At 42.7% G+C, this 22,970-nt stretch overlaps 1 protein-coding gene across 2 annotated transcripts in view; it reads left to right on the top strand.

Annotated features, from left to right (window-relative positions):
• Positions 1–12,089, top strand: part of AACS (acetoacetyl-CoA synthetase) — a 46,614-nt gene extending 34,525 nt beyond the window's left edge. Inside the window, exons 11-18 of one of the 2 annotated variants that reach the window (XM_085321045.1) lie at positions 1,764–1,828; positions 2,110–2,232; positions 3,492–3,605; positions 4,143–4,268; positions 6,516–6,585; positions 7,536–7,594; positions 8,884–9,086; positions 10,758–12,089. In XM_085321045.1, coding sequence (XP_085177171.1) covers positions 1,764–1,828; positions 2,110–2,232; positions 3,492–3,605; positions 4,143–4,268; positions 6,516–6,585; positions 7,536–7,594; positions 8,884–9,086; positions 10,758–10,895 — 898 coding nt within the window. In that variant the 3' untranslated portion in view covers positions 10,896–12,089. Of the gene's footprint in view, positions 1–1,763; positions 1,829–2,109; positions 2,233–3,491; positions 3,606–4,142; positions 4,269–6,515; positions 6,586–7,535; positions 7,595–8,883; positions 9,087–10,757 lie in introns of those variants that run through there. The other variant, XM_085321046.1, reaches the window with a different exon arrangement.
• Positions 12,090–22,970: the final 10,881 nt, after the last annotated feature.

Raw genomic sequence — 22,970 nt, 5'->3', positions numbered from 1 at the left:
GACATCAGRTTAGCACTTCCTCCAACAGAGTAGAGAGGGGGAGAGCCTTGGCTTCAAGTTTTKATTGTGATGTATTGAAAAGCTCTTTCCTCTCTCTCCTTTACTTCGTAAGAATACTGAAAATTACTTTTGTTCAGTGATCTTAAATTTCACTTGTCTCCTGGTGAGACTGATAGCACCCAGAGCATTTATGTTAAAGCGGTAAGCAGAGATTCTATTTGAGCCTAGTGATTTTTTTAAACAAACGTAGATAAGGATTAGGCTTTATTGATTACTGTAAGTGGTTTAATTTTTCAAACTGAAATACTGGTTATTTTTTTCCAGAAGATTGAGAAGCATACCTTCCTACAGCATTGTGATTTTTCAAGACTTTTCTTGGAAAAATGTTTAGTGGTGGGAAGAAGGTGCTTCCAAGTTGTATTTCCTGCACAGGATTTAGATCGCTTCATTTGTGTCTCTCTCTGTGGTCAAATGGGTATTTGAATAGCGTGTTAGTGAGAGGGACACTTTGCTTAAATGGGGTCATAGGAATATTAGTGTTTATGGTACATGGAAAGGGGCTTAAGATACTGAATTTTCGAAAGAATTTTCTTTCAGTTGAAAGCCAGGGTTGTGGTCTCTGTATGCAACAAAGATTGCTTCTCTTGCGCATTTATAAGGAAACAGATCTCTTCACAGGGAAGCAGCTTTACCGTCTTCCAGGATAAGGGCATCAGTTTTGGCTCTGAGTAGTTTGTAACAGCTCAGTTATGTAGTGCTCACTGCGCTGCTAATATGCAAGTCATTCTCCATGCTGTTTTACTGGGTACCAAAATGAGAAATGTTATGTTCCTAATCTCTCAAGTGTGAGAGATGGACRACATTCCCAGAGTTGTTTCACTTGTGTTAATTGAAATGCTCAYTTCACACTGCCTTCGCTGTTTGTGCAAATGCCCTACATAATATAGTTGCTCTGGGGCTCATGGYGTTGTTGTAAAGACCTGTGATGTGCAGCTGGGAGACAGAACGGTCCGCTCAGTTTTATAGGTGCTAACCGTGATGTCTCGATGTTAACTCATGCAGTGACTGTTGTAATATAAAATCACTGTATTTTAATGAGCAGCCCAAACCAGTCAAATGGGGATTCTCACTGAATCTTGTCACTATGCTAGAATTCAGTATGCAGCCGTATATTGAATACTCGCTCTGAATGTGCTCTTTGCAAGGTCAGTATTCATTTATTCAGTTAGCTAGGCCAGATTCCATSTTCGGTTAGGCATTTGCAACTCAAATTTACATCAGCGCAAACTGAATCTATATCTAAGAAAAAATCRTTGGCTGCTGTCTTCAGAACAAAGTATTCTTTATTTACACTGTGTCCTGAAATGGTATAATTTTGATATGAGTGTAACGTGGCAGCAGTTGTGTTAAACAGCTCGGTGGCAATTATGACCAATTAACGAAGTAAACGTTACAACATTTCGTGATGTCTTTGGAGTGTTCTGCAGTTATATATTTCTGTAGATGAAAGTGAACATCTTTTGTGAGGTGGAGAAGCTTTGCTTAATATTTAAAGGTAGAATTAAATGTTTCAAAGCTTCAGAAACAACATGTGATCTGACTATGCTGAAAAGGACATGCCTTGCGCTTAGCTTTAACAGGCTGTGCTAGACTAACCAATGCAGASTGCCTACAGCTTCTGCTTACTGCAGTGGGAGTTGCAGGTCTGCAGAATCTTTACAGATCTTAAATACACAAAATATTTTAACTTTTTTTCCTTCTAGGATAACTGTCCTTGGAACAGGTGCAAAGTGGCTGGCTGTGCTAGAAGAGAAAAATTTAAAACCATGTAAGGTTCAAAAAGCTATTGAATTCTCTACCTTCCCTGTTGCCTTTCCTGTCAGATTCTAGCTCTGTATCTTGTCTACAAATAATAAGTTGAATCCTTTATGCATTTTTTCTGGATTGTAGTGATGAACAGTTACAAAATATTATATTAATATAAATATATTAATATATTTATAGTAATAATAGAATAATATATTTATATTAATATATTAATATTATATTAATATAAAATATTATAAAAGTTTAATCTTAAATTGTTTCATCGATTCCTTCCTTTTTAAGGTGAAACACACAATCTCCAAACACTCCACACTATACTATCTACAGGATCACCACTCAAATCTCAAAGCTATGAGTATGTCTACAAACATGTAAAAAACAATGTCCTCTTGGGATCCATTTCAGGTGATGTATTTATGCTATAAGTTTCTTACTAACCTGTTCATTGTCTRTGCTTTTTTTCTTGCTTGTTTGCTGCTGTGTATTCAGGAAGCTTAGGCTTGGGTCATTGAGGCTTAATTATAGTTAAACTAGAATTGTCTTTTGTGTAGTTTTTGCTGTATAATTGAGTATGCAGCAATGAAGCTGGTATACTCAAAGGCTTTTAGGTGGAGTGTTTCTGACATAGTGAATGTTTGGGGGGTTTAGAGTTTTTTAAGCAGGATCATTTATTTTGACTGGCTGGCCTTAGGAGTAGCAGGACGAGATCAGGGAAAGAGTCTACTAACCTACAGAATATACTATTCTACGAATAGCTGACTTCAGCAGGAAATACCTCTTGGAGAGGTATTTCCATATTCCCATTTCAGTTCCTTTGTGGCAATTGGCACTGCAGACAGTTTTTTTTGTGAATTATATAATTAGAGAAATATGAAGCCCACGTGCTGTGCAGTTTGTTGTGAGGAGTGCTAACCAAGACGGCTTCTGTTCATGCAAGGTCCCCCACTAAACTCCTCATTCTGCTGTGTAATGAGGACAGACTTTTTCAAAGGACTTCTTAACTTGATCTGATTTAAAACCTGACTATTCTGCTACTGAAATCACCTCTGGCTCTGGTTTTAGTAAGAGTAATGCTAAATCAKAGGTATGCTATTGTAGGTAGGAATAGTTTCTAATACGGAGGAATATCCTTATGAGTAAAGCTAACAGGATTGATCTCGTTTCTTATTCTGCTTTTTTGAAATAATACCACTGTGCTGATGAGAACAAGCAATACATACTGAGCAGAATAACTGGACTAGTTTAAAGTAATGAAAACCAAAAGAAAACAAACAGTAATGTTGCTTCTGACTGATCTTGTAAATCTGTAAAGTAGGGTTTMTTTATTTTCTTATTTCTAAGTAAACTAAGATTTCCTTAAGTGAAATACAAAAATATGTATAGATGTAAAACTATCAGAAGAAAAGACAAGCCTTAAGAAATATTCTTGTACAAAAGATGCACATCTCTACAAAGACTACATGTAATAAAGAGTTTTTTTTCCCTGACTTTATATACAAGTCATACAACATCCTAGATAATACTGACTGTATATTCTGTGCTGCTTAATGTGGACTGGATGCATCTGTCAGATGTGCCGGTCTGCTATTCGAGRTTCTCACATAATTTTCCATTTTCCTTTCAGAAGAGTACTGTGTGTTCTAAATGAACTTCTTTTACTGTAGGTGGAACAGATATAATTTCATGTTTTATGGGTCAGAATGTTACAATTCCAGTTTACAAAGGAGAAATTCAGGCCAGAAATCTTGGAATGGCTGTAGAAGCGTGGAATGATGAAGGTAACTGTTACCTAAAACTTTACTTAAATTTATGAAATACAATAGTTGTCAGTTTTTGATTCGTGGTGTGGAAGACTTGAATATAACCTTAAGTTTCAGTCATCAGATGACTATGTGGTCAGCTATAAAGGGGTGACTTCACTATGGAAATGTGTTCCACAAAACCTAAATTTAGTCCTGTTTGATCCAATTGTGTGGGAGTCTAGTGAAGACAACCACTGTGCAAAAAGGCCCTTCTGTTACTCTGATAAAGTATGTTAGGCAAAATTCTAGCCTCTGGTTTGTGTGCTAATTAGCTAGGTTGCTGTGGATGCCAGGTTGGCTTCATCCTATGGTATAACTCCTGAAGTTAATGAGGAAAAAGTAGAGATGAGTTTAATAACTGAACACAAACTCTTAATTAAGAGCACCAGTGCTGTCATCTTGTATCTGTAGATAGCATCTTCCATATAAGTAAAACTATAGATGCTCTTTTCTGTGAWATCCTACTGTGTACAGCAGCAAAAATCCAGAAGTTACCTCTTTCTGTGTCAATAGGCAAACCAGTTTGGGGTGAAAGTGGAGAGCTGGTTTGTACAAAGCCAATTCCCTGCCAACCTACACACTTCTGGAATGATGAGAATGGAAACAAATACAGGAAAGCTTATTTTTCAAAATTCCCAGGTATGTAATGACAGGTTTGGGACATTTCTTGAACTGATTAAGAATGTAAATTGTGTTGCTGTGTTAGGAAGGTACAAGTTTATTCTTGCCCACCGATAGGCAGGTGCAGTCTTGAGCCTAGATTTCTAGGGCTGAAAACTCCAAGGCATGTTTGATCAATAATTGTTTTCCAGTGCTTTGCATTGAATTTGTGTCCAGATCAGTTTAATAAGAATCTCTAGAAAGGTCCAATCCTGTTTTGCTCCTGCTCTCATTGAGCAGATAAGGCTGTAACAGCTTGATAGTCTGTAGCACTGGCGTAGACTGCCTGGTACACAGGCGCGAAGTAGAAGCACTGAGTAGGTCAGGGAGCAATGCTYTGCCAGTGAGTACCTCTGCCGGACTGCCCCTACTTAGCAGGAGGAGGGAGTCTGAAGGGGTAAGTGCCGGCCTGTTAGCAGGAGATTTGGGTTTAAACGTGCTGTCTTGGCCATGCCTATTCTGCATTCAGTCTCCYAGTGCTGGTAAAAGTAAAAACATACACAGTGGGCTGGAGGCTTTCTTCCTCCTTGCTACGGAGAGCTCTGCCCGTCCAGGGCCTTTGCTTGTGCAGCACAGCAGCACCGAACTCCCTGCTGCCTGCCAGGCAGGGGCTTACAGGAGCAAGACTTCAAGCTGTTGCTTTTTGGAGATGAAGGTATTTTTATAAATAGCAGCAAAAAAATAGATTCACAAGAGAAGTCAGGATGTGCAGCAGGCAATAGTAATCAAACAGGAAAAGTGAAGATTTTGATTTAAATGTTTTGAGTGTCTCCTTCTGCTATAAATAGTACTAGCAATAAATAGTAAAGGCTTTTTTAATGTCCTATTCTTTGATCGCTATCTTTCTAAACAGTTAAAATATTCCTAACATGTAATTTTAACAAGTGTTCTACCCAATTGTTTATACTTAGTAGCTATTTCTTTTCAAGGGAAAGAATTTGATGTCAAAATGCACACTGATCATTTAAATCTGTGATTCTAGTACCAGTTTATCTTTTTATGATCTGGCTTGCTTTACCTGATGACTTAAGATTCTAATGTCAGAAGGAACCTTGACACATCTCTGTTTTTGACAGTTTTTCATACAGATGGCTCATTCACAAGTGAAAGTACAGTATTTTGAGTTTTGCTGCTGCTTCACCATGATGGAAAGACTGGATAAAAAGCCCAGTGTGCMCTATCTCACTGTGGTAGTAGTTTCCAACACACAGATGCATTATAATTTTGCAAGCTTGTGGTGTAGAATTAAGCTTTATATCAGTTTCCTTATTGCCAGGGTTTTGTCCRTTAGTCCATGTTCCCTAAGCAGCTATCAAAGCTGCAGGGATCCTTAAGGAAAAGAAGAGATTATCATGTCCACGTGGAAGTTGCAGTCTGCATGTGAGCCTGACAGCAATAGCTCTAAAAGGAGAAAAAGTCACTTTCTAACAGTTCAGACTGGAATCTCTGTGGTCCAGAGTCTGCCAGAAACTCCTTTTCTGTTCTTCCTGTGTAAATGGGTTTAATGTTGTTACAGTTCAGATAAGAAATCACGTTATGTGCGCATGCATGTGTATAATTGAGATTTACTTTCTTTAGGAAAAGTTAAGTAGAATTGGCTTGTTTTCATTTGTGGCACACTATTGTAGTGGCCTCAGTCTTTAAAAAAGAAAAACATTATGCCAGCTCTGCAGAGTCAAGTCTGATTTTACTTGAAGTAAAAAAACAGTACTGTTAAGCACCTGAGCAGCTCCTAGGGAGCTTCTTAGCTGAAGCCTGCTGTGCAAACCTGGAGGTTCCTTCTTCCACAGAATTGTACATCATAAAAGTTGGTCAGGAGAGACTGGTGGAGTGCTTTTACCTGTGTGGAAGATTTTGTTCCACCAAAATGCGGTGTTCAAAGCACCAGTTTGTTGATTTTCTAGAGGGTGCTGTATAGTCATACAAACAAGTAAATCATGAGRTGAACTGGGATTTCATCCTAATGTGTGAGCTACTCCTGTATGTATGCTATCTATGCAAAATATATGCAGTGCTTATATGCATATATTATGCATGGACRAAGTGCACAATGAAGTAAGTATCACTTCTTTTGCAGTGGGTAGCTCTCAAGTGTAGCTGATGTGTTAGRATTCTTGCTGTAAACTACATACAATAGACATTTAATTGTATAACTCAACTCATTTAACTATTTTTGTAACTGGAAGAATGAAAATCAGCTGTTTAACCCTTGTCATTCTCTAATAGGTGTTTGGGCCCATGGTGATTACTGCAAAATTAATCCCAAGACGGGAGGAATTGTCATGCTTGGTCGCAGGTATAGTATTTCAGTGGAAGTGCTCAGAGTAAACAGGTGCTAAAGTTTGCAAACTTTACTTCASAACATAGTGTAGATGATTTTTTCCGTCATGCCTGTTAGCTTGATATTTGTCTTGTTAAATTCAGTGTTGATGAATTTCAGCCCTTAAGTTGATCAGAGCAGCTGGATTGGAGCGAAGGGAGCGCGTTTCAAAGCTATACCTCAGTTGTATATATATGAATCGAAGACAATATTCTGCTTGATTGTTTTGCATGATTTGTAGTGATGGATTGATTATCTATTAGAAACGTCAAACTGAGAGGCAATACGGCATAGCCTAGATGGAAGATGAGGAAACTTGTCTTTTGCTCTTAGCTTTGCCATTGACTTGCTTTACAGCACAACTTATTTAGAGAAGGTCAGATATTAAATTGTACTTAGCTTAAAAAGTCACAAAAGTTCAAGATCACAGCTGGGGCTAAATTTTTTTGCTGGCATTTACAAGTTGCAGTTCAAAACAAAGTTGAGTGAATGTCTTGAATTGTGACTAGCAATGTCACAAACAGACTTACTCAACAGACATATTTACAGTGTGAGGCTGCTATATGAGACAGATTCCAGCTATAGGACTGGAAAGTAATGGGGCACAGTAGCAATTTGGGGTACTGGGAAGATTCTTGGTCCGTGATCAGCAGCATGTATGTGTGTTTGTGGGCTTAAATGAGGAATATCACTGGACCTGATTGGGGCTGCTGGAAGGGTGAGGGAGTAGGAAAGATGAAAGAATAAAGTTGAGATTCTTTATAAATCTTGATTCTAATGAGCAAAAAGGCTTTTGAAATCAACTTATTTTAAAACTGTTTCTCATGTGGCTGCCTGTATCTTTACTGCATGAAATACTGGGAGACTTGTTAAATTGCATAATTTTTCTTTTCATTGAGCTAATCACATTTTAATGCAATTTTCAGTGATGGTACGTTAAATCCAAATGGAGTAAGATTCGGAAGTTCTGAAATCTATAACATAGGTATGACATTAACTTTCCATCTCTTTCAACTTTGTTGTCTGTAGCCCTAAATCTGAAATGTAATAATTGTGAAGGTGGCTGAAAGGATTAATGAAAGACTTAGTTTTCCAAACAAATCATTGAACAGCATGTTAGTATTAATAGTAAAATTCTGTTTTGTAGATTTGAAATTGGTTGCCTTCCTAAAACATTTGCAGGACTGGTGATGACCAGCTGAGATGAGTTGTTCTCCATCAGATTTTGCTTTCGTCTGCAAATTATTTCATGCAGCTTTGTAAGAGCGAGTCTAGCTGCTGAGGCTTTTCTTCTTTCCTAAGACAAGCTCTTGATGCTATTTAGTTTTCTGTGTCATTATTGATGATGATGATTTACGTTGCCATAACTGAATCCATGAACAGAGGGATTACTGCTGAAGCCAGGAGGAGGATGAAGGGGTTAGATTGCGCTACTGTAGCCTGGTGAATTGAAATATTGTTCTGCTGGGAACAGCATCTTCCCTGTGTTGTGTGAGATTTGGAGGCTAAGCCTCCCTTGTGTGTGTTAGAAAAACTGTTTGAGTGTGCGGCAGCTGCCATGGGTCATGCTTCACTTCAGCATTTCTGTACTTGAATTGGGGGGAACAGTTTCTCTCAGCATTAGAACATGGACAAAGGCCTGAAGTTATATTGGTAAAATTGCATCTGGTTCTGGCTTCCCAGGATCAATGGCTTTGCAGTAAAAACAGCAGTTTCAAGGGGGCTGTTGTTTGAATATTTAGAATTTAAATCTAATGCAGCCTCTGAGGTTGCTGAGCTGCACAGTGTGTCCCAGCTCCAAGAAGTTCTATCTGAACAGTAAAGGCTGTGAAATTGTGTGCAAAGGTGCTAAGCTGGAACTTYGGCACCTAGTTGCAACTCCTTGTTCTTCCACAATCAAGCGTGTTATTTTTCTGCCTATGCAGCAGTGGGGATAATGGCCTTACCTTACCTCAGTGGCTTGTGAGAAACACCAGAGAAAATGGCTTTGGGTAAAAGCCATTATCAGTATCAAAAGCTATAGCAATTTTTTTGTGTCCTAAAATATATCCAGTCCTTAAACTTCAATTTTCATTTGAGCAGGAGTTAGAATTTTAAATTTTTTCGGAGCACCCTGAGGAAACTCTTTGAAAATAACCTAGTCAGCATGTCATTCTTTCCCCTTTCCCCTCTAGGGGATGTGATGTATTTCCTTCGGTGCAATTACAAAAAGGTGCATCCAGAACAAAACACAAATGCATATGCTAAAGACTTGTTTCTTTTTTTTTTGTCCAGTTGAAGCCTTTGAGGAGGTTTCAGATAGCCTCTGTGTCCCGCAGTACAACAAAGATGGGGAGGAAAGAGTGATACTCTTCCTGAAGATGGCTTTAAACTGTGTGTTCAGTGAGGATCTGGTGAAAAGAATTCGAGATGCAATACGTATAGCACTTTCTGCTAGACATGTTCCAAGCCTCATTCTAGAAACCAAAGGCATTCCGGTATGTCATGAAAAATGCTGCCTACTTTTTTCTTTGTCACCTTGAATAGTAATTAAGGAGCAGTTGTCATTGCTCTTCAAACCCACATACATGGAAATTTTAGCATCTCAAAAGTGTATTCGAGCTTTATAAATAGTTTGCCTATGTTGCCTAGCAACTTCGTTTCTTCTCCTTTACAGCTAAGCATGTTTTTGTTTTTTAATAATACCTAAAAATSCCCATTCTCAGGTTATAAATATACCTTTCTTTAGTATATATTCCTGAGAAAACATAAGTCTTTTAAAGAAAAATATTGAAAAGGTAATTTAACTTTGGCTTTTCACTCTACCCATAAGCTTATTTTGTTTGTTTTCCTGTTTCATATGACATTCTCATGACAGCTGAGAGCGCTGGGCAAATGTATAAAATTGTTTTGTAAACCATTTCACTTCTGCATCTGCTTAGCCATTTATATGTAGCTCTATCACTGTCTTAGCAATAACTAAAATACAATCTTTGTGCAGATGAGAGGGGGTGAAGTACATATACCTAGAGATTAGGGACGTGCAGTCTTCTGGAGCGGTTAAGTGCAGTACTGCTCCTTGCTGTGTGAACTCTGAGTTGGGACGCCTGTTTTTCGCACCTCTCACGTGTTAGACCTTCCTTAGCAGCTCCGAATGGGAGCGCAGTGTAGTTATCTCATATCCAGTCACACGCAGACGCCGATGCTTACAGAGAAATGGCTTGAGGCTTCAGAGCAAATGCTGGATGTTGATACCTATTTACTTCCTCGTGTATGCTCCTGTGCGAAAATGGCCTCAGGTTCAAGTGTACCGAGTATGTCCAGGTCTGCCAGCCTCCGTAGCGCACACTGATACGATTCTGATCCGTGGAGTCGCTGCTCTTTCACGACATGCTGGGAAATGGTTTTAGGCTCAGAATATCTAACTTGCATGAGTGCAAGAACCTGTGAGCCGTTTCAGTGGTGAAGCCTAGATCTTCCGGGCTGCAAATGAGCTTCTGCATAAAACGTTGAACTTGTAAAATGCRTAGATCACCTGAATGTACAGAATAAAGTTGATGGCAGTGAGGTGTTTGTGACAGTCTACTCCTGAGGAATGCCTGCTTAGATCATTAATTAGTTCACACTTTGACTGAATTTACAATTGAATGAATTTTAATTACATTTCAGGTAAAATAAGCCATGGCAAAGTGATCAAAGCTGTCTCCTGTCTTTCTTTGAAGGTTTTGTTTGGAAAGGAAGCCTCTTTATATTTTCTGCTGCTTTTAGAAATGTGTTTGAATACTTTTCTAAAAATACAGTTATTCCTGATGATATTGTGTACTGGAATAAATTGGGAATAGCTGTGTTGAAGTGATTAAGGTTTCAGTGACACAAAGCACAGTTTCACCAGTTTAAGTTGGAGCCTGGCCAGGTTCACAGTATTAGCATTTGGAGTAATAAATCACATAGAAAACTATTTGAATTCCATTTACTCTTCAAGTGATGCACCAGTTTTCTCCAAGTGTAACAGCAAAGGGAAGACATTGTTGCACTTTATGATTGAGTTCGGAGGTAACTGGGGTTTTGCATTAATCTTTCTGTATAACAATTACATGAAAAGTGTAATTCTTTCTGTATAACAATTACATGAAAAGTGTAATTCTATCATTGCTGGTTTTGTTTTTCAGTATACGATAAATGGAAAAAAGGTGGAAGTAGCTGTGAAAGAAATAATTGCAGGGAAAGAAGTTGCGCAGCGAGGAGCTTTCTCAAACCCAGAGACTTTGGACCTGTACCGAAATATTCCTGAGCTTCAGAATTTCTGAAGCTGCTTTTTTGCATCTTTGTTCTGTGTTTGTTTTGTATATACCAATGCTGTATGTAAAGAAAAAAAAAACTATTTAATACTAATGGTTCTTTTAAAAGAAAAATATTTCGTTAAGTGCATTATGAAAGGCTTGGGTAAAGCATAGCTCCCTTTTATTGGTTAAATATACCATATATCTTGGAGTTATTCTTCCAGCCTGGAAGGAGGAACTTGCCTGTTCTGATGTTTATATATATGATGAACGCATCTTTTCTGGTTAGATTTACGTCAGCAGCCCATCAGASTGGAACACCAATAGCAAAAGTTGCAGTTCATAATAGAACATTTCTCTTTCATAAAATATTCTCTTTCCTTTTTTTAACTGGATTTTTAGTTTAAATTTAGTTTTTCAATCCATATGTTTTAGAGCCAACTGCAAGGAATATATGACAATTTTAAATATTTGACTGTGAAACATGAGTGTTCTATACATAATGTGCATTTGTGTTTTTATTAAGCCAGATTATAATGCACTACCTCYATTTGACTTGACTCCAAATAATTTCAGTCTTCAGATATCTCACGGTACCCTTGAAGGTAATTACTGCTTCATTTTATGATGTATTTTTCCTATTATTTTAAGCTTGTAGCTCAYTGAATTTTAGGGATTCAGAAAATGAGAGAACCATCACCTCCATATTCCTGGTGTAACTCCAGATTATTTACACTGAGTTTACTGGAGTAACTTTGGATTAACTTCATTGTAACTGAGGACRGTATTTCACTTCCCTGTTTCAAAGGTTTTTTGCCTTTAAGGCAACAGTCTAGCGTTATATTAGCTGAACAGTTCCAGTGTGTTGATTTATTAAAACCTGATGGGTTTTGTAACTTTTTTACTAAGTGTCATGTTGAAAGTGAAAGACTAAAATGTTTTTTAGCTCTGTATCCTTCCAGTTTATAAAGGGAAAAATACTGTTAGGAGAATATTAAAACAGTAAAATGGAAGCACTAAAACATTGGTTAGTTTTTCACAAAGACAATACAGTTGCAGTAGTTGTACCAAATCCCTGGCACTCATATCTCCTGCACTATGTGAATATTGTAGGTTAAGTATTTAATGCATTAAAATCTTGAGTGTCTTGATAATTGTGTTGAATGCATTCAGCACTGATAAAAAGTTAATTAAAAGAAAATAAACTGATTCTTAATATAAGTGTATGTATATATACATGTATATTTGTTTTCATTTCACTCAGTTAATGTCATTGTTTTCTTTTCCTTTTGATTGGAGGTCATAGAATCATGTGTGGCTTAATTTGTTATCTGCTCTAACGCTTTTATCCAAGTCCACCCCACTACGAAACTGCTGCTCTAAAAGTTTTACCTTGTTTGTTTTGTAGAGGCCAGGACCAGTGAGATATTGCTGCTATAGCTAAACTTGTACAGCTGGCTCAATTAAAGGTGACAAGTCAACAGGAGTGGAAGAGTGTGCTGAAAATGTGTCCTGTATCATCCCAGTAATAAAAGTTGTATGTTGGGGTATGTTACTGTTGCTAAAAGGGGCACATCTGTGCACTGAGAGGCACATACTCCTTTACTTAGCACAAAATCTAGGAGTTCGTGTAGCTTGTGTTCAGCTGGAGTTAGTAAGTTAGTCATATATCCCTTCCACCCTGTGGCAGCCACCCGCTGGCAAGCTCCAGTCAGCTGAAGGCTGTAGCAGAATTCAAGTGCTGCTGCTAATTCAGGAAGTGAAACCACCTATAAATGTGACTGAGGAGTTGCCTCTCTCTGGTCTGTGACTGCATCGTGGGCACCAGCTCCCGGTCCACTGCAGGATGCAGAAATGCCTCATTAGCAAAGGAGGCTTTAAATGAGCTGGTTTCCATTTGACCTTTTGTACTGTCCCATGTTGGACAATATAGCATGCTGGGATCATGTGTCTTGATATAAAGACCAAGCACTCATAAAAGTACAGAAATGAGCTACCCAGCTGCCAATAACCTATGATTAAAAGTACTTTTAAATTCCTTTCCCCTCTGGCATGCTATATATAAATTTTACATTAACTGTGACTTTGTATTCATTAAAACTTCATTATATTGTTCTTTAATTCATGCAAAATGTCTGGAGTTTACAAAGCCTGAAGATCCTTGTTAATAAGTAATTTTCAAATATTTCATTAATTAAAGATAGTTTAGAAGCACAGATAYGTTAGGAACATACACAGTGCCTAAAGGCTAATGGATTTTCTTTAAATCCTGTATCCCACTTGAAACACTGTACGAAGTTTTGTTACCAGATATAATTAGATCTTTACAAGTGGCAGACTTTAAAAAACTTTCCGTAGACTTATATTTACAAACAAACAAATCAGGTACAGTAATGCAGTGCCGYGTTTGTATAATTGTATTGGAATTGTATTTGTAAAATGTATTGAAAAGGCCCTGGCCAGCAAGCCCTGGCAGGCTGCATGCTTTGCACACAGATGACTGCTGTATGCCTGGTTTCATGGTCTGACCGCCTGAAGTGGGGGGCTCCTGCACACCTGGGCGAAGGAGAGGTAAGTAGGGGGAGCACAGCAGCCCCCAAGTGATTTACGCTCTAAMAGAGGCTGTGGCAGAGCTGGGAACGTGGTGCAGCTCTCCTGAGCCCWTCTCCTCCCGTTTCAGGTCCTGTCCTCTGAACTGCCAGCACTGCYTCTGAGCAAAGAACTGCAGGTAGCTGCTTTCTGGGGTTACTGCTGCAGAGGTGTGACACAGCTCTGCGCTGTCCGCTTGCACGTGGTTGGAAGTATCACTTGTGTAAAAGTGAGGAGCTGAACTGGTCACTCCGCACAAAGGAAGAGCGGAGAGATGTGCTGCTGCTGCTGCTCGTCCCTGGCTATGTTTGCTGTGTGCTTCTGAGGGACTGGGCGCAGGGTAGTAGCAGTCCAATGTGACTTCGGGGGGGTCMCTGCACCCAGATACAGCTGCAAAGACCAGAAGGTGGTTTTGGCTGTGTGCTGCCCTGAGAGGCTTGGACAGTGCTGGGACCTGAGAAAGTCAAAGCCCGTGCAGTGTCCGATGCGTTGGGGTCACAGTGGTGCTGTTGCCTGAAGTCCTGTCAGCCGAGGTGAGGTTGCAGCTCGTGGCAGGGTAGGGCAACGCCTGGTACTATAGAGTTAACAGGGTTGGGGTTAGGAGCACTGCAGCCCTGGGGTGACCCTAGGCACAGGTTWTGAACCCCTTGCAGGGGGCTCCCCTCTAGCTTGGGCATTTCCATCCGGAAAGTAGCTTGCTGTGTATTGTAATGTGTAGCCCCTTTGTTGCCTATTTATAACTGGGTATTTGCTGCGTTTCAGTTGGGATGTTGTATGTGGAGATTTTAAYTGAATGTTGTCCTAGAAATTGCTTTAAGCCTCTCGACAGAAATGTTCAACAGCAAGGAAACAGAACAGAGATGCTTCAGGTTAGGTAGTGTTCTGACTCGGTCCTCTGCRAATCTGAAGCCAACTCCATTGAATTGCATGACAGAATTTGCCTATTTGCCCTTGACTCATTGAGAGCTGCTGTTTTATCACTCTTTTGGAAATCTGCTTTTGTCAGCTTCTCTTAAAACAGGTACTTTCCCCTCCCACTAACTTATTTCAATTAATTTCCCTTGTTAGTGATGGTTCTCAAAGAAATAAAATGAGCTGGAACACAACAGCCCAAGCAGGGCATAGGTGATAAAATTGTTTATTGTTATGTGCAAGAGAAATTGGTTGTGTGAATTACTTATTCAGTGATTTAAAAAACACAGGTAATTGCCTGATGGAATGTACCTTCCCTGGGGCTGTTATTGTCTTTCAGTTTAATGCGTACATATTTAAAAGCATATCACTTACTAGGCAGAGCAGTCAGTCAAACACCTAAATGGGTGTTTAAAATATTAAAAATGTATTAGCAAGGAGTAAAMGTTTGTTCTTGAGACAGAACTGTAGAGTTGGGTTTTGGTGTCAGTAGGGGATGCCTGGGCAGAGAGATGGTGCCCAAGTGAACTTTGGAAGACGTTTGGGAGCAATCAGCAGTGTCCTGAACCCAGGTGCAAGTGCTGGAGCTTGCTGCCATGGTTCACCGTTGGTGAGTGCAGCTTGAGATGATCCATGCTGGCTTTTGGTGTTGCTAGGTGTCAAGGTGACCTTCTTAAATACCTTCCTAAATACTGTGTGCATCTCAGGTGCTGAGCAAGCCATCGAAGGCGAAGGCGGTGCATGTGCCATGAGCGCTTGCTGCTGTTGTGTGAACCCTGTCGGATGGGGCTGCCAGAGCCCCAAGCGGTGGGCATGAAGTCAGCCCAGGGAACCTGTGCTTTTCTCCTTGGTGCTCAGAGGTAGCAGAGCTTGGGTGAGGAGAGAGAGGGAAAGATGCAGTTTCAGCTAATATATTTGAAGTTGCCTGCTGTGCTCATGCTTGGCTCGGAGTGTGGAAGAGATACGGGTTTGGGAGAAGCGTTTTGAGTAATATTTCATTTTTCTTTCTGTTTCTGTTCTTCTCTTTCTTCTAGGAAGTCTCTTAATCGAGGATCTAACCCCAAGTGCACCTTTGAGACTCCATTTAAAGACATTTCAAGCTATACAAAGATTTTGATCTTCCTACAAGGGAGCTTTGTCTGCAGCTCTGCATTGAGCAATTTGTCCAGTTAGACCTATTAGCTTGTCAAGTTTTTGGAGACGTCTGTCTCCTCGCTGTGTCTCGGTTGTATCCTATGGAGATCTTAAATCCAAAACTGCTCAAGTGAGCTTCCTCCCTTCAGGAGAGGAGGATATTTTCAGCTCTTAAATAATCAGATTTTAGACARTAGCAAGATATAACTTAGTTTTCTTCTGTACTTTTTGCGGAAAAGGGGAAGTAAATGTGGTACATTACATTGTGTCAGAGATAAAATGGTGCAAATCACAGTGAAGCATCAGGGCAGTACCTTAAAGCTGAGGAGGAGAGCATACGTATCTTCCTTGCTGGGAGTTAGGGGCCTTTTCGATTCGAATGATGAGAAAATCGACATCAGTTTGAGCATGTTACTCTACATGATCTGTGTGCAGAGCAGGAGCAAATCTGTTATGCAGAGGTGAGGGAAACAGTCTCTGAAACGCTGTTAGTGAGTCCAAGTGAATCTCAGAGCAATTTCAGCCACAGTGCAGTAAGTCGTCCCAAAGCTACGCATGTAGCAGGCTGCAGCTACCTGCATGATTCCTCGTCATTGCTTCTGCTGGCCAGGGAAATTTTTCCAAACAGCCAGAGATGGTTTTAAGTAATAAAGCAGCATTGGTGAGAGTGGCATGCATCATTTGACCAGGTTAGGTAGCACATTCGTGCAAGCTTAATAGCACCTTGTGCTTCCCAATTAGAAGACCTTAAATAATTTTTGCCTTCCTGCCTTTGGTAAGTGGTTTTGCAAAGTTCAAGAGGCTTATCAGCATTCAGCATGCGACTCGAGCTGAAGTGACTTGGTCCCTTGGAAAAACATCACCGCCAYTATCATTAATTATTTTACAATAGTGTATTAAAGACCACATGTGGAAGTTCACATCGCTAGTCTGCTCATAGAAATTCCCTCTTTTAGTTTGGCTCCCTCTTCTGTAATGATTTAAAGGATTGGTTCTTATGGGGTGAGATTTGCACCAATGAAAAGAATATTCCTGTTCTCTTTTAGTTTTACGAGGTTGTTCCTAATGTTTCTAGGCTATTGATTTAGAGCCTGAGCTTTTCCAAAGAGTATGAAATTATTTCTTCTTGTGTTTTGCATACAGTTAAAAGCATTGGTTTGATTATACTCCGTTATTTCTCCAAGACTGTGCTACAAACCTCAGATGCAGTATTGGGGACAAGAGTGACTGGGGAATGCCGGCCTTTGAAGGGGGGGTCTGTTCCATGAGAACAAGTGCTGCAGCAGGAGCTGCTCAAGCAAGGAGTCGAAGTCAGCACCACTGTAAAGATGCAGGAGTGGGTGAGATGAGGATGTGGTGTCTGCGCTGGGCAGGAGGAGGCAAGGCTGGGCRCCTGAGATCAAGGCACCCAGCACGTGATGGGCACTGAGGGCGTTTAGCTAAACAGCCGTTCCTAGGAGACTCCTGATCGGTTTGGCTTTGGTATTTTGAGAAATACATCTTGGGAGCTATATGTAAAACTTAATCTCACTTAACTGAGGCCATCTGAATCTGAGCCTGAGATCACTTCAGAAACCTGCATTTGTGTGATTTTCAAGGTATCCAAATATAACCCTTCTTTTCCCCTCTTGGGCACATCTTGCTCTTGTCCTGAATCTATGCCTTTTCCTTTTTTTTTTTTAAATTATTTGATGTTAAGTTATTAGATGTTACCCTTAAGTTATTAGATGTTACCCTACTTCTTGCTTAAAATTTTGGTAGGATGGAAAGCTATAGAGTGTAATTAGGGTGAGAACATAGCAGGCATGGGGTGCAACCCACAAAGATGAACCTAGATTACAGAAATTGGCTGAATTCCCAAGTTCATATCAAATTCYACCTTCCTTCCCACCTTAGCTCCAGGACCACTTAGAGACATGCTTTTGGCTTGACCTGTTAATATAAAGGCATCTCTTGTATTTGGGCCAGCTTTGGCAGGTTTCACTTGCTTGCCCTTCTCTTAAGAAGTAGAATTTTATCTCAGACTCTTTCTAGAGCAGCCAGAGGAGGAGAGTCCTACCATACTGATAGGGCTCTTCCCACTCCGCCAAGGTCTGCAGCCCTTCTTTCATTGCCCACGGAAAGGTGGTTTTTAGGAGCTCAACAACATGCAGAGTTGCACTAATTTACGGTGGATCTGAAGTGGATTGAAGCTGTCTGGTGCAGTTGGTCCTGTGGAGCCCCAGGTGAGAGAACTGGCGCTGGCCAGGAAGCTCGCACAGACCCTTTGGTAGTTCAGCAAGTGAGTGGTGAGGCCCCAAGAACTCAGCAGTAATTTCTGTGGCAGAGCATTTATTTTGCTTTAAACCAGATGCATTTCTCTTCAGCCTAAATTAACTATGAAGAGGTTAAAGCTAAATTGAAATAAATTGCACAGGGAAACCTATGCAAGAGTTTGTGCTAGTTTAACTAACTTGGTTTAAAAGGTGACCTGAGTTTAAACAGGTGTGACTTCTAAACCTTGATGGAGCCTAAGGAGCTGGCCTCGAGTGCGCAAACGTGATATTCAACAGAGAATTTTAATTTGCATAGTTCTCATGTATAATAAAATACGCTAGATACATGACACTTCATGAATTAATGCAAGAGTGTAAAGCATGCAGAGATTCCTCTACGGGGTTTGTTCTTAAAATGCAAATGCCAAGCAAGGTTTTGCATTGACCTGGCTACCTGGACCTGYGAAGCCAATGCCAGGCTTCGCTTTGGGGTTTGCTCCTCTTTCCTGACCGTATTGTTACTGGAGTGTGTGYGCGAAACAGCAGCCCGATCGCTTTTGTCTGGGTGCTCTGCGCAGCAGGGAAAGCACACRGATTCTTTTAATTTCACACAGGAGCAGCTGAAAAACAGAGCTGTGGCCAAGGTTTGTGCAACGAGAATAACCCGTGTGTATAGCCCTCGGGGACCGTCTAAGCTGTTGCTGGGGCTGGGGAACGCTCTCCAGCCTGGCCGGGCGGCACGGGCACGCGGCCGCTCCGAAGCCGATTGCATCGCTGTTTGGGAAACACGTGGCACCCGCGGTCGTGGCAGGCAGCGAGCGTTCGTGGTGATGTGTCGCCTAATTCCTGGGCTCGCAGCAGATCCTGCGCTTGCTTTTCAGTGTGCAAACAGCGTGAGGAAGGCCTGGGGTGCCAAGAGACCGCGTTTCCGACCTAGTGCAAGCGGTGGTGCCTTTATTTCCTGGTGCAAGACCTCCGTTCCTGCAGAGTTATGCACGGAATGATTACTTTTGTGTACAAACTGGAGAAGCGCTTTTTAAGCTGGGCAGCTCTGATACAGCAGCTCTTAGATTTCAGTGGYGCCTGCTTGGCCCCGTAAACCGAGACGCTGCGAGGCCGCTCGGGCTGCGTCTTGTTGTGGTACTTAATTTTCTTTGCTCCTACGGCAGGGACTGAAAGGAAGCTGGCAGGAGTTTACTCAGATCTGTGTAGGAACCTGAAGTTAGCATCGTACTAAATGACATGTATGTACATTAARGACATTAATTAGGACAATAACTTGGGAATAGATGGCACGATGAGAATTACCGCCCCTGGGAAGCGTCACACCGGAGGCAGAGCGGCAGGAGCTGGTGACGAGCCCTGTTCGCCCCGCGTGCCTCCTGTACCGGTCTTTGCCTTAAATGTGCTCTCAYGGAGTTTTTTCTGATGGTCTAATTATAAACTTCATTATAATTGTTCATCGGTTTTATTTTGTTCCATTAGCTTAACAAGTTGCCAAATGAGATACAAGGCTGGCAATTAGCTTGATCTAACCGTAATGAGCCGCTCAAACCGGGTCACTAAATAGATTCTTTTAGAGCTGTCGTCTTCGCGAACCAGCGGCGCGCTCGGCCGAGGCTCCTGCGCCCGGGAGGCTCCGCGGGGCCGTCCCCGGCGCGCGGCTCCGCTCCTCCGCTGCCCAGGAGCGCCGGCACCGTGCGGGGGAGTCGGGGTCCGCGGAGTGTGCTTTCTCTGGGATTTTGCGCTGTGTTTGACCGATGAAAACACAATAAAAYGTTAAACCAGCCTGATGACTACAACTATCCCTAAGTAATTTATAAGACRCTGCCTCGATGGTGAACGGGGAGTGACGCGCTCCCGAGCCCTTGGAGGGGTCCAAGTTACGTGCCGGCTCCACCACCGGCCCTAAGATAGGGCATCCGGATCGGGCTGGTGCTTTGGGGTGAGGTTGCTCCGCTGCCGTAGCCCTTCCCGAGGAGCGAGCCGCGGCGTCGGAGCAATCCCGTATCCCTTCTGCAGGGCCGGTGCCTGCCCCGAAGGATGCTGCCTGCCAAAGCCGTCGCTGCGGCACAGGGGGGAGTTTGACAGTCTGTTGGTGGGAACTCTCRAAACTACATCCGGGGAGCCAGTTGCATGCAGAAAAAGGGGGAGATGAATGATTTGTCCTGCTGGAAAGAAAAACAACGCCATCTCTGACTGTTTATCTGCAGGCACTTTTCTGTTGCTTTTCTTCCTGCTGGGCTTGATCCAGGCAGAGAYGGGTGCGAACGGGCTCGTAATAAGCTGCTGAGTTTGAAATAGGGTTTTCTGCCTCGGAGGCAGTGGCAGTCACAGTTGTCTTGGCGGCTCTTGGCTGATTTCGGGGTGGAAGATGTGYGGTTGTGGCCACCACCATCCTCCTCCTCTCCGGAGTGCTCGGGCCTGGCTGAAGCCTCGGCGAAAAGAGAAGGAACCTGTAAGAGGGACGAGTCCTCCTGTGCACGCTCCGTGCAAAGTCCTGGAGCGCAAAGAGTGCTTCAACACGCTGACGGGCGAGCAGCTTCGCTTCGAGGGACTCCTGCTCCGCAAAGCCCTTCCGCGGCGCAGTCGCCCCAGAACTTTTCCAACTGTGAGCGCTGCCAGAAAAGCTCCGTTTTGCACGGTGTTTTTTTCCRACGGAGCACCGAGGCTGCAACGTTGGAGGAAACGCAGCTTGTGCTCGCAGCCGGCCTCCTCGTCCTCCCCCGGGGTCCTCGCTGGTGTTGGTTTGGCTCGCGCGCAGCAATCGCGCGTCGACGCCAGGACAGCTGCTGCAACGTCGGCATTAGCTCGCCTGGGACAGCCCCCTTCCCCTGGGAAAATCGACGTGCACGGGGCATTTCCCGGTAACTTTGCCGGAGGGAAGCGGGGAAACCGCGCGCGAAGCGCAGCGAGGGAGCCTTGCGGGAGCGCGCGTGGCGGCTCGCGGAGCGGCTCCTGCCAGCGACCAGCTCCTCGAAGCAGCTTCTGCGGGCAGCTCTGAGGAGCCCAGGGCGAGCCGGAGGCCTGGGCCTTGGCCTCCGCCGGCAGCAGGGGAGGAGGCTTCTCCGAAACGGCCGGCGTCTGGGCCGCGTGCGGGCAGCAGAACCGGCCCTCTCACCGCAACCGAGCCCCGCTCCCAGCCGGCAAATAAAAGCCATCTGCTGAACGAGGCGCGGGCACGGATTTCAGCAGAATTAGGGGGCTGTGTGTTTTGATCGGTTCAAAGGCATCCAAAAATGATGCATCCAAAATACGGTATGAAATAATTTCTCTGTATTTTGACAAAGCTAAGAGATAAAATCAGATTCCTTGTAATTATGCAAATAGCAGCATCTGATTTTTTTCATACACAATTATTCCCCTAAAAAATGGGGTTTTTGACTGGTTATTAGAAAAAATAAGACAGAATAATCAAAAGATGCTTTATGATACGAATTTCTATTCAAGCCATGAATTTCTATTTCTAGCCACGTCAAACTTGGGCGTTTTGGGCTTGGGCATGCAATGTTTTGCACTGAAAAAGTCACATTTTCCCCTAATAAAAATGTAACGGGAGCTGATCTCTATGAAGATTTGCAAGTCTGTCCCTAACAGTCTGTTTGCGGAGGGGCGCCCAGCGCGGGGAAAGGCTACGGCGCTCTGCTGCGGAGCCCGCGCACGGCTCGGCAGCCGCCGCGGGCACCGGCGTCAGCGGCCAGCATCGCGCGATGAGAAATCCTGCGTTACGTCATCTGTACCTACTTTGTCAATTCAGCTGCARTTTGTATGGTTTTTTTTCTAATTCCACAATAATCCTTTTTTTATTTTTAGTTGCTGTTGTCTCACACCTCCTCTTTTAGACCTCACAAGGAAAATAAATCCAGAATGCCATTATATTTAGCGAGTAGCTGGATTCTCCGTATCGGTTTGTTTTCCTGTACGGAAGATGCCCGCAGCAGTCCCAAAGGCCCCTATTAAAGAGGTAACTTCTCTACCATAAGCTCATCCGGCACGGTGCTTTCTGTGTTGAAAAATACCGCGTTCCCRTGCCCTTTCTCCGTGATAACTTCTGTTTTCATGCATTTATTTGCACAAACTCTCCAGTGTTCAGTGACACAGTCTTCAGAAGGGCTTTGTATTATCTTTATTTTGCTTCATTAGGGTCTGGCTCTTGCAATACAAACAAGGTAGCCCACAAGAAAAGGAGAAGGGACAACGAGAGCGCAGCGGTTTCGCGATTTGTAGAGGCAGAGTTCTCCGCTTTGTTTTTGCCTGAATAACATCAGGTCTCATTGAAAGAGGGCTGTAAAGGCACCGAAAGCATCAAAGCGGTTCAGAGAGGAGGGGCAAGCCCTCAGAGCTTCTCCAAAGTTTCTCCTTGTGGCTTTTCTTCCCAGTTGCTTACAAAACCTTGTATTTAAGCAACTCCGCGCTGTGTTTTCCTGTATTGAGCAGCCGGAGAAGGCAGCAAGACGAGGGTCGTTGCTGCAGCTGGGTTTTAGTCAGCTGTACCTTTGAGAAAACCCACATCTCTGGGTTCTCTTTTTCCCCTTCCCACCCGTGCGGGCCCAATTGCTGCTGACCGAGTTTGGTTTCAGGGAGTGTTAATTTTATTCCGCCTCGCAATGGTCTCGCGTTTCCTTCCCCTGCATGGAAGATGAGCATTCATTCGTGTTTCTATTTATGTGGAGTGGTAAAATATTAGACTTAAATTTTTTATGACATTCATAGGAGTGGTTATAGAGGCAAACAAGATTACAGTAAGGACTACATAAAACCTTGCTTATGCAGGGAGGGAAAAACAATCAAACTTGGAGACATGTTTGCAAAACTGTGGAAGAACCCAAGGGGAAAGATTTTTAGTTGTTCTCTCCTTTTCCACCTCAGCATTTTTGTTGTGATCACAGTAACAACTCTCAGCTCTTAAAGGGCTGGGTTTATTTTTCAGTGAAATATTGGTTCCGGCAAGGGATTATTTTTGGATTTGAAGGAAGAAGAGGTCCAGGGAAGACGGGCAGTATTTGGTTTGGCAATTACAGCGCTGCTTAAGGCAATCCACGGTGGGGGCACGGGGAAGCAGCTCACCCGTGCCTGCGTGGCCGCGTGCCACAGGAGCCGTGCAAAGCCCCGCGCGCAAGACTGCTCGGCCTTTCGCACCCCGCTCTGGAAGTCCCTCTGCACCCTCCCGTGCACGCCGCTTTGCGAGCTCCTTGCAGCCCCCTCCCCGCGC

The sequence above is a fragment of the Rhea americana genome, unplaced genomic scaffold, assembly GCF_003343005.1.
Source record: "Rhea americana isolate MKP2758 unplaced genomic scaffold, rheAme1 scaffold_68, whole genome shotgun sequence".
NCBI lineage: Eukaryota > Metazoa > Chordata > Aves > Rheiformes > Rheidae > Rhea > Rhea americana.
The sequence above is the reverse complement of the archived record's forward strand: the minus strand, read 5'-3'. Positions and strand labels throughout refer to the sequence as shown.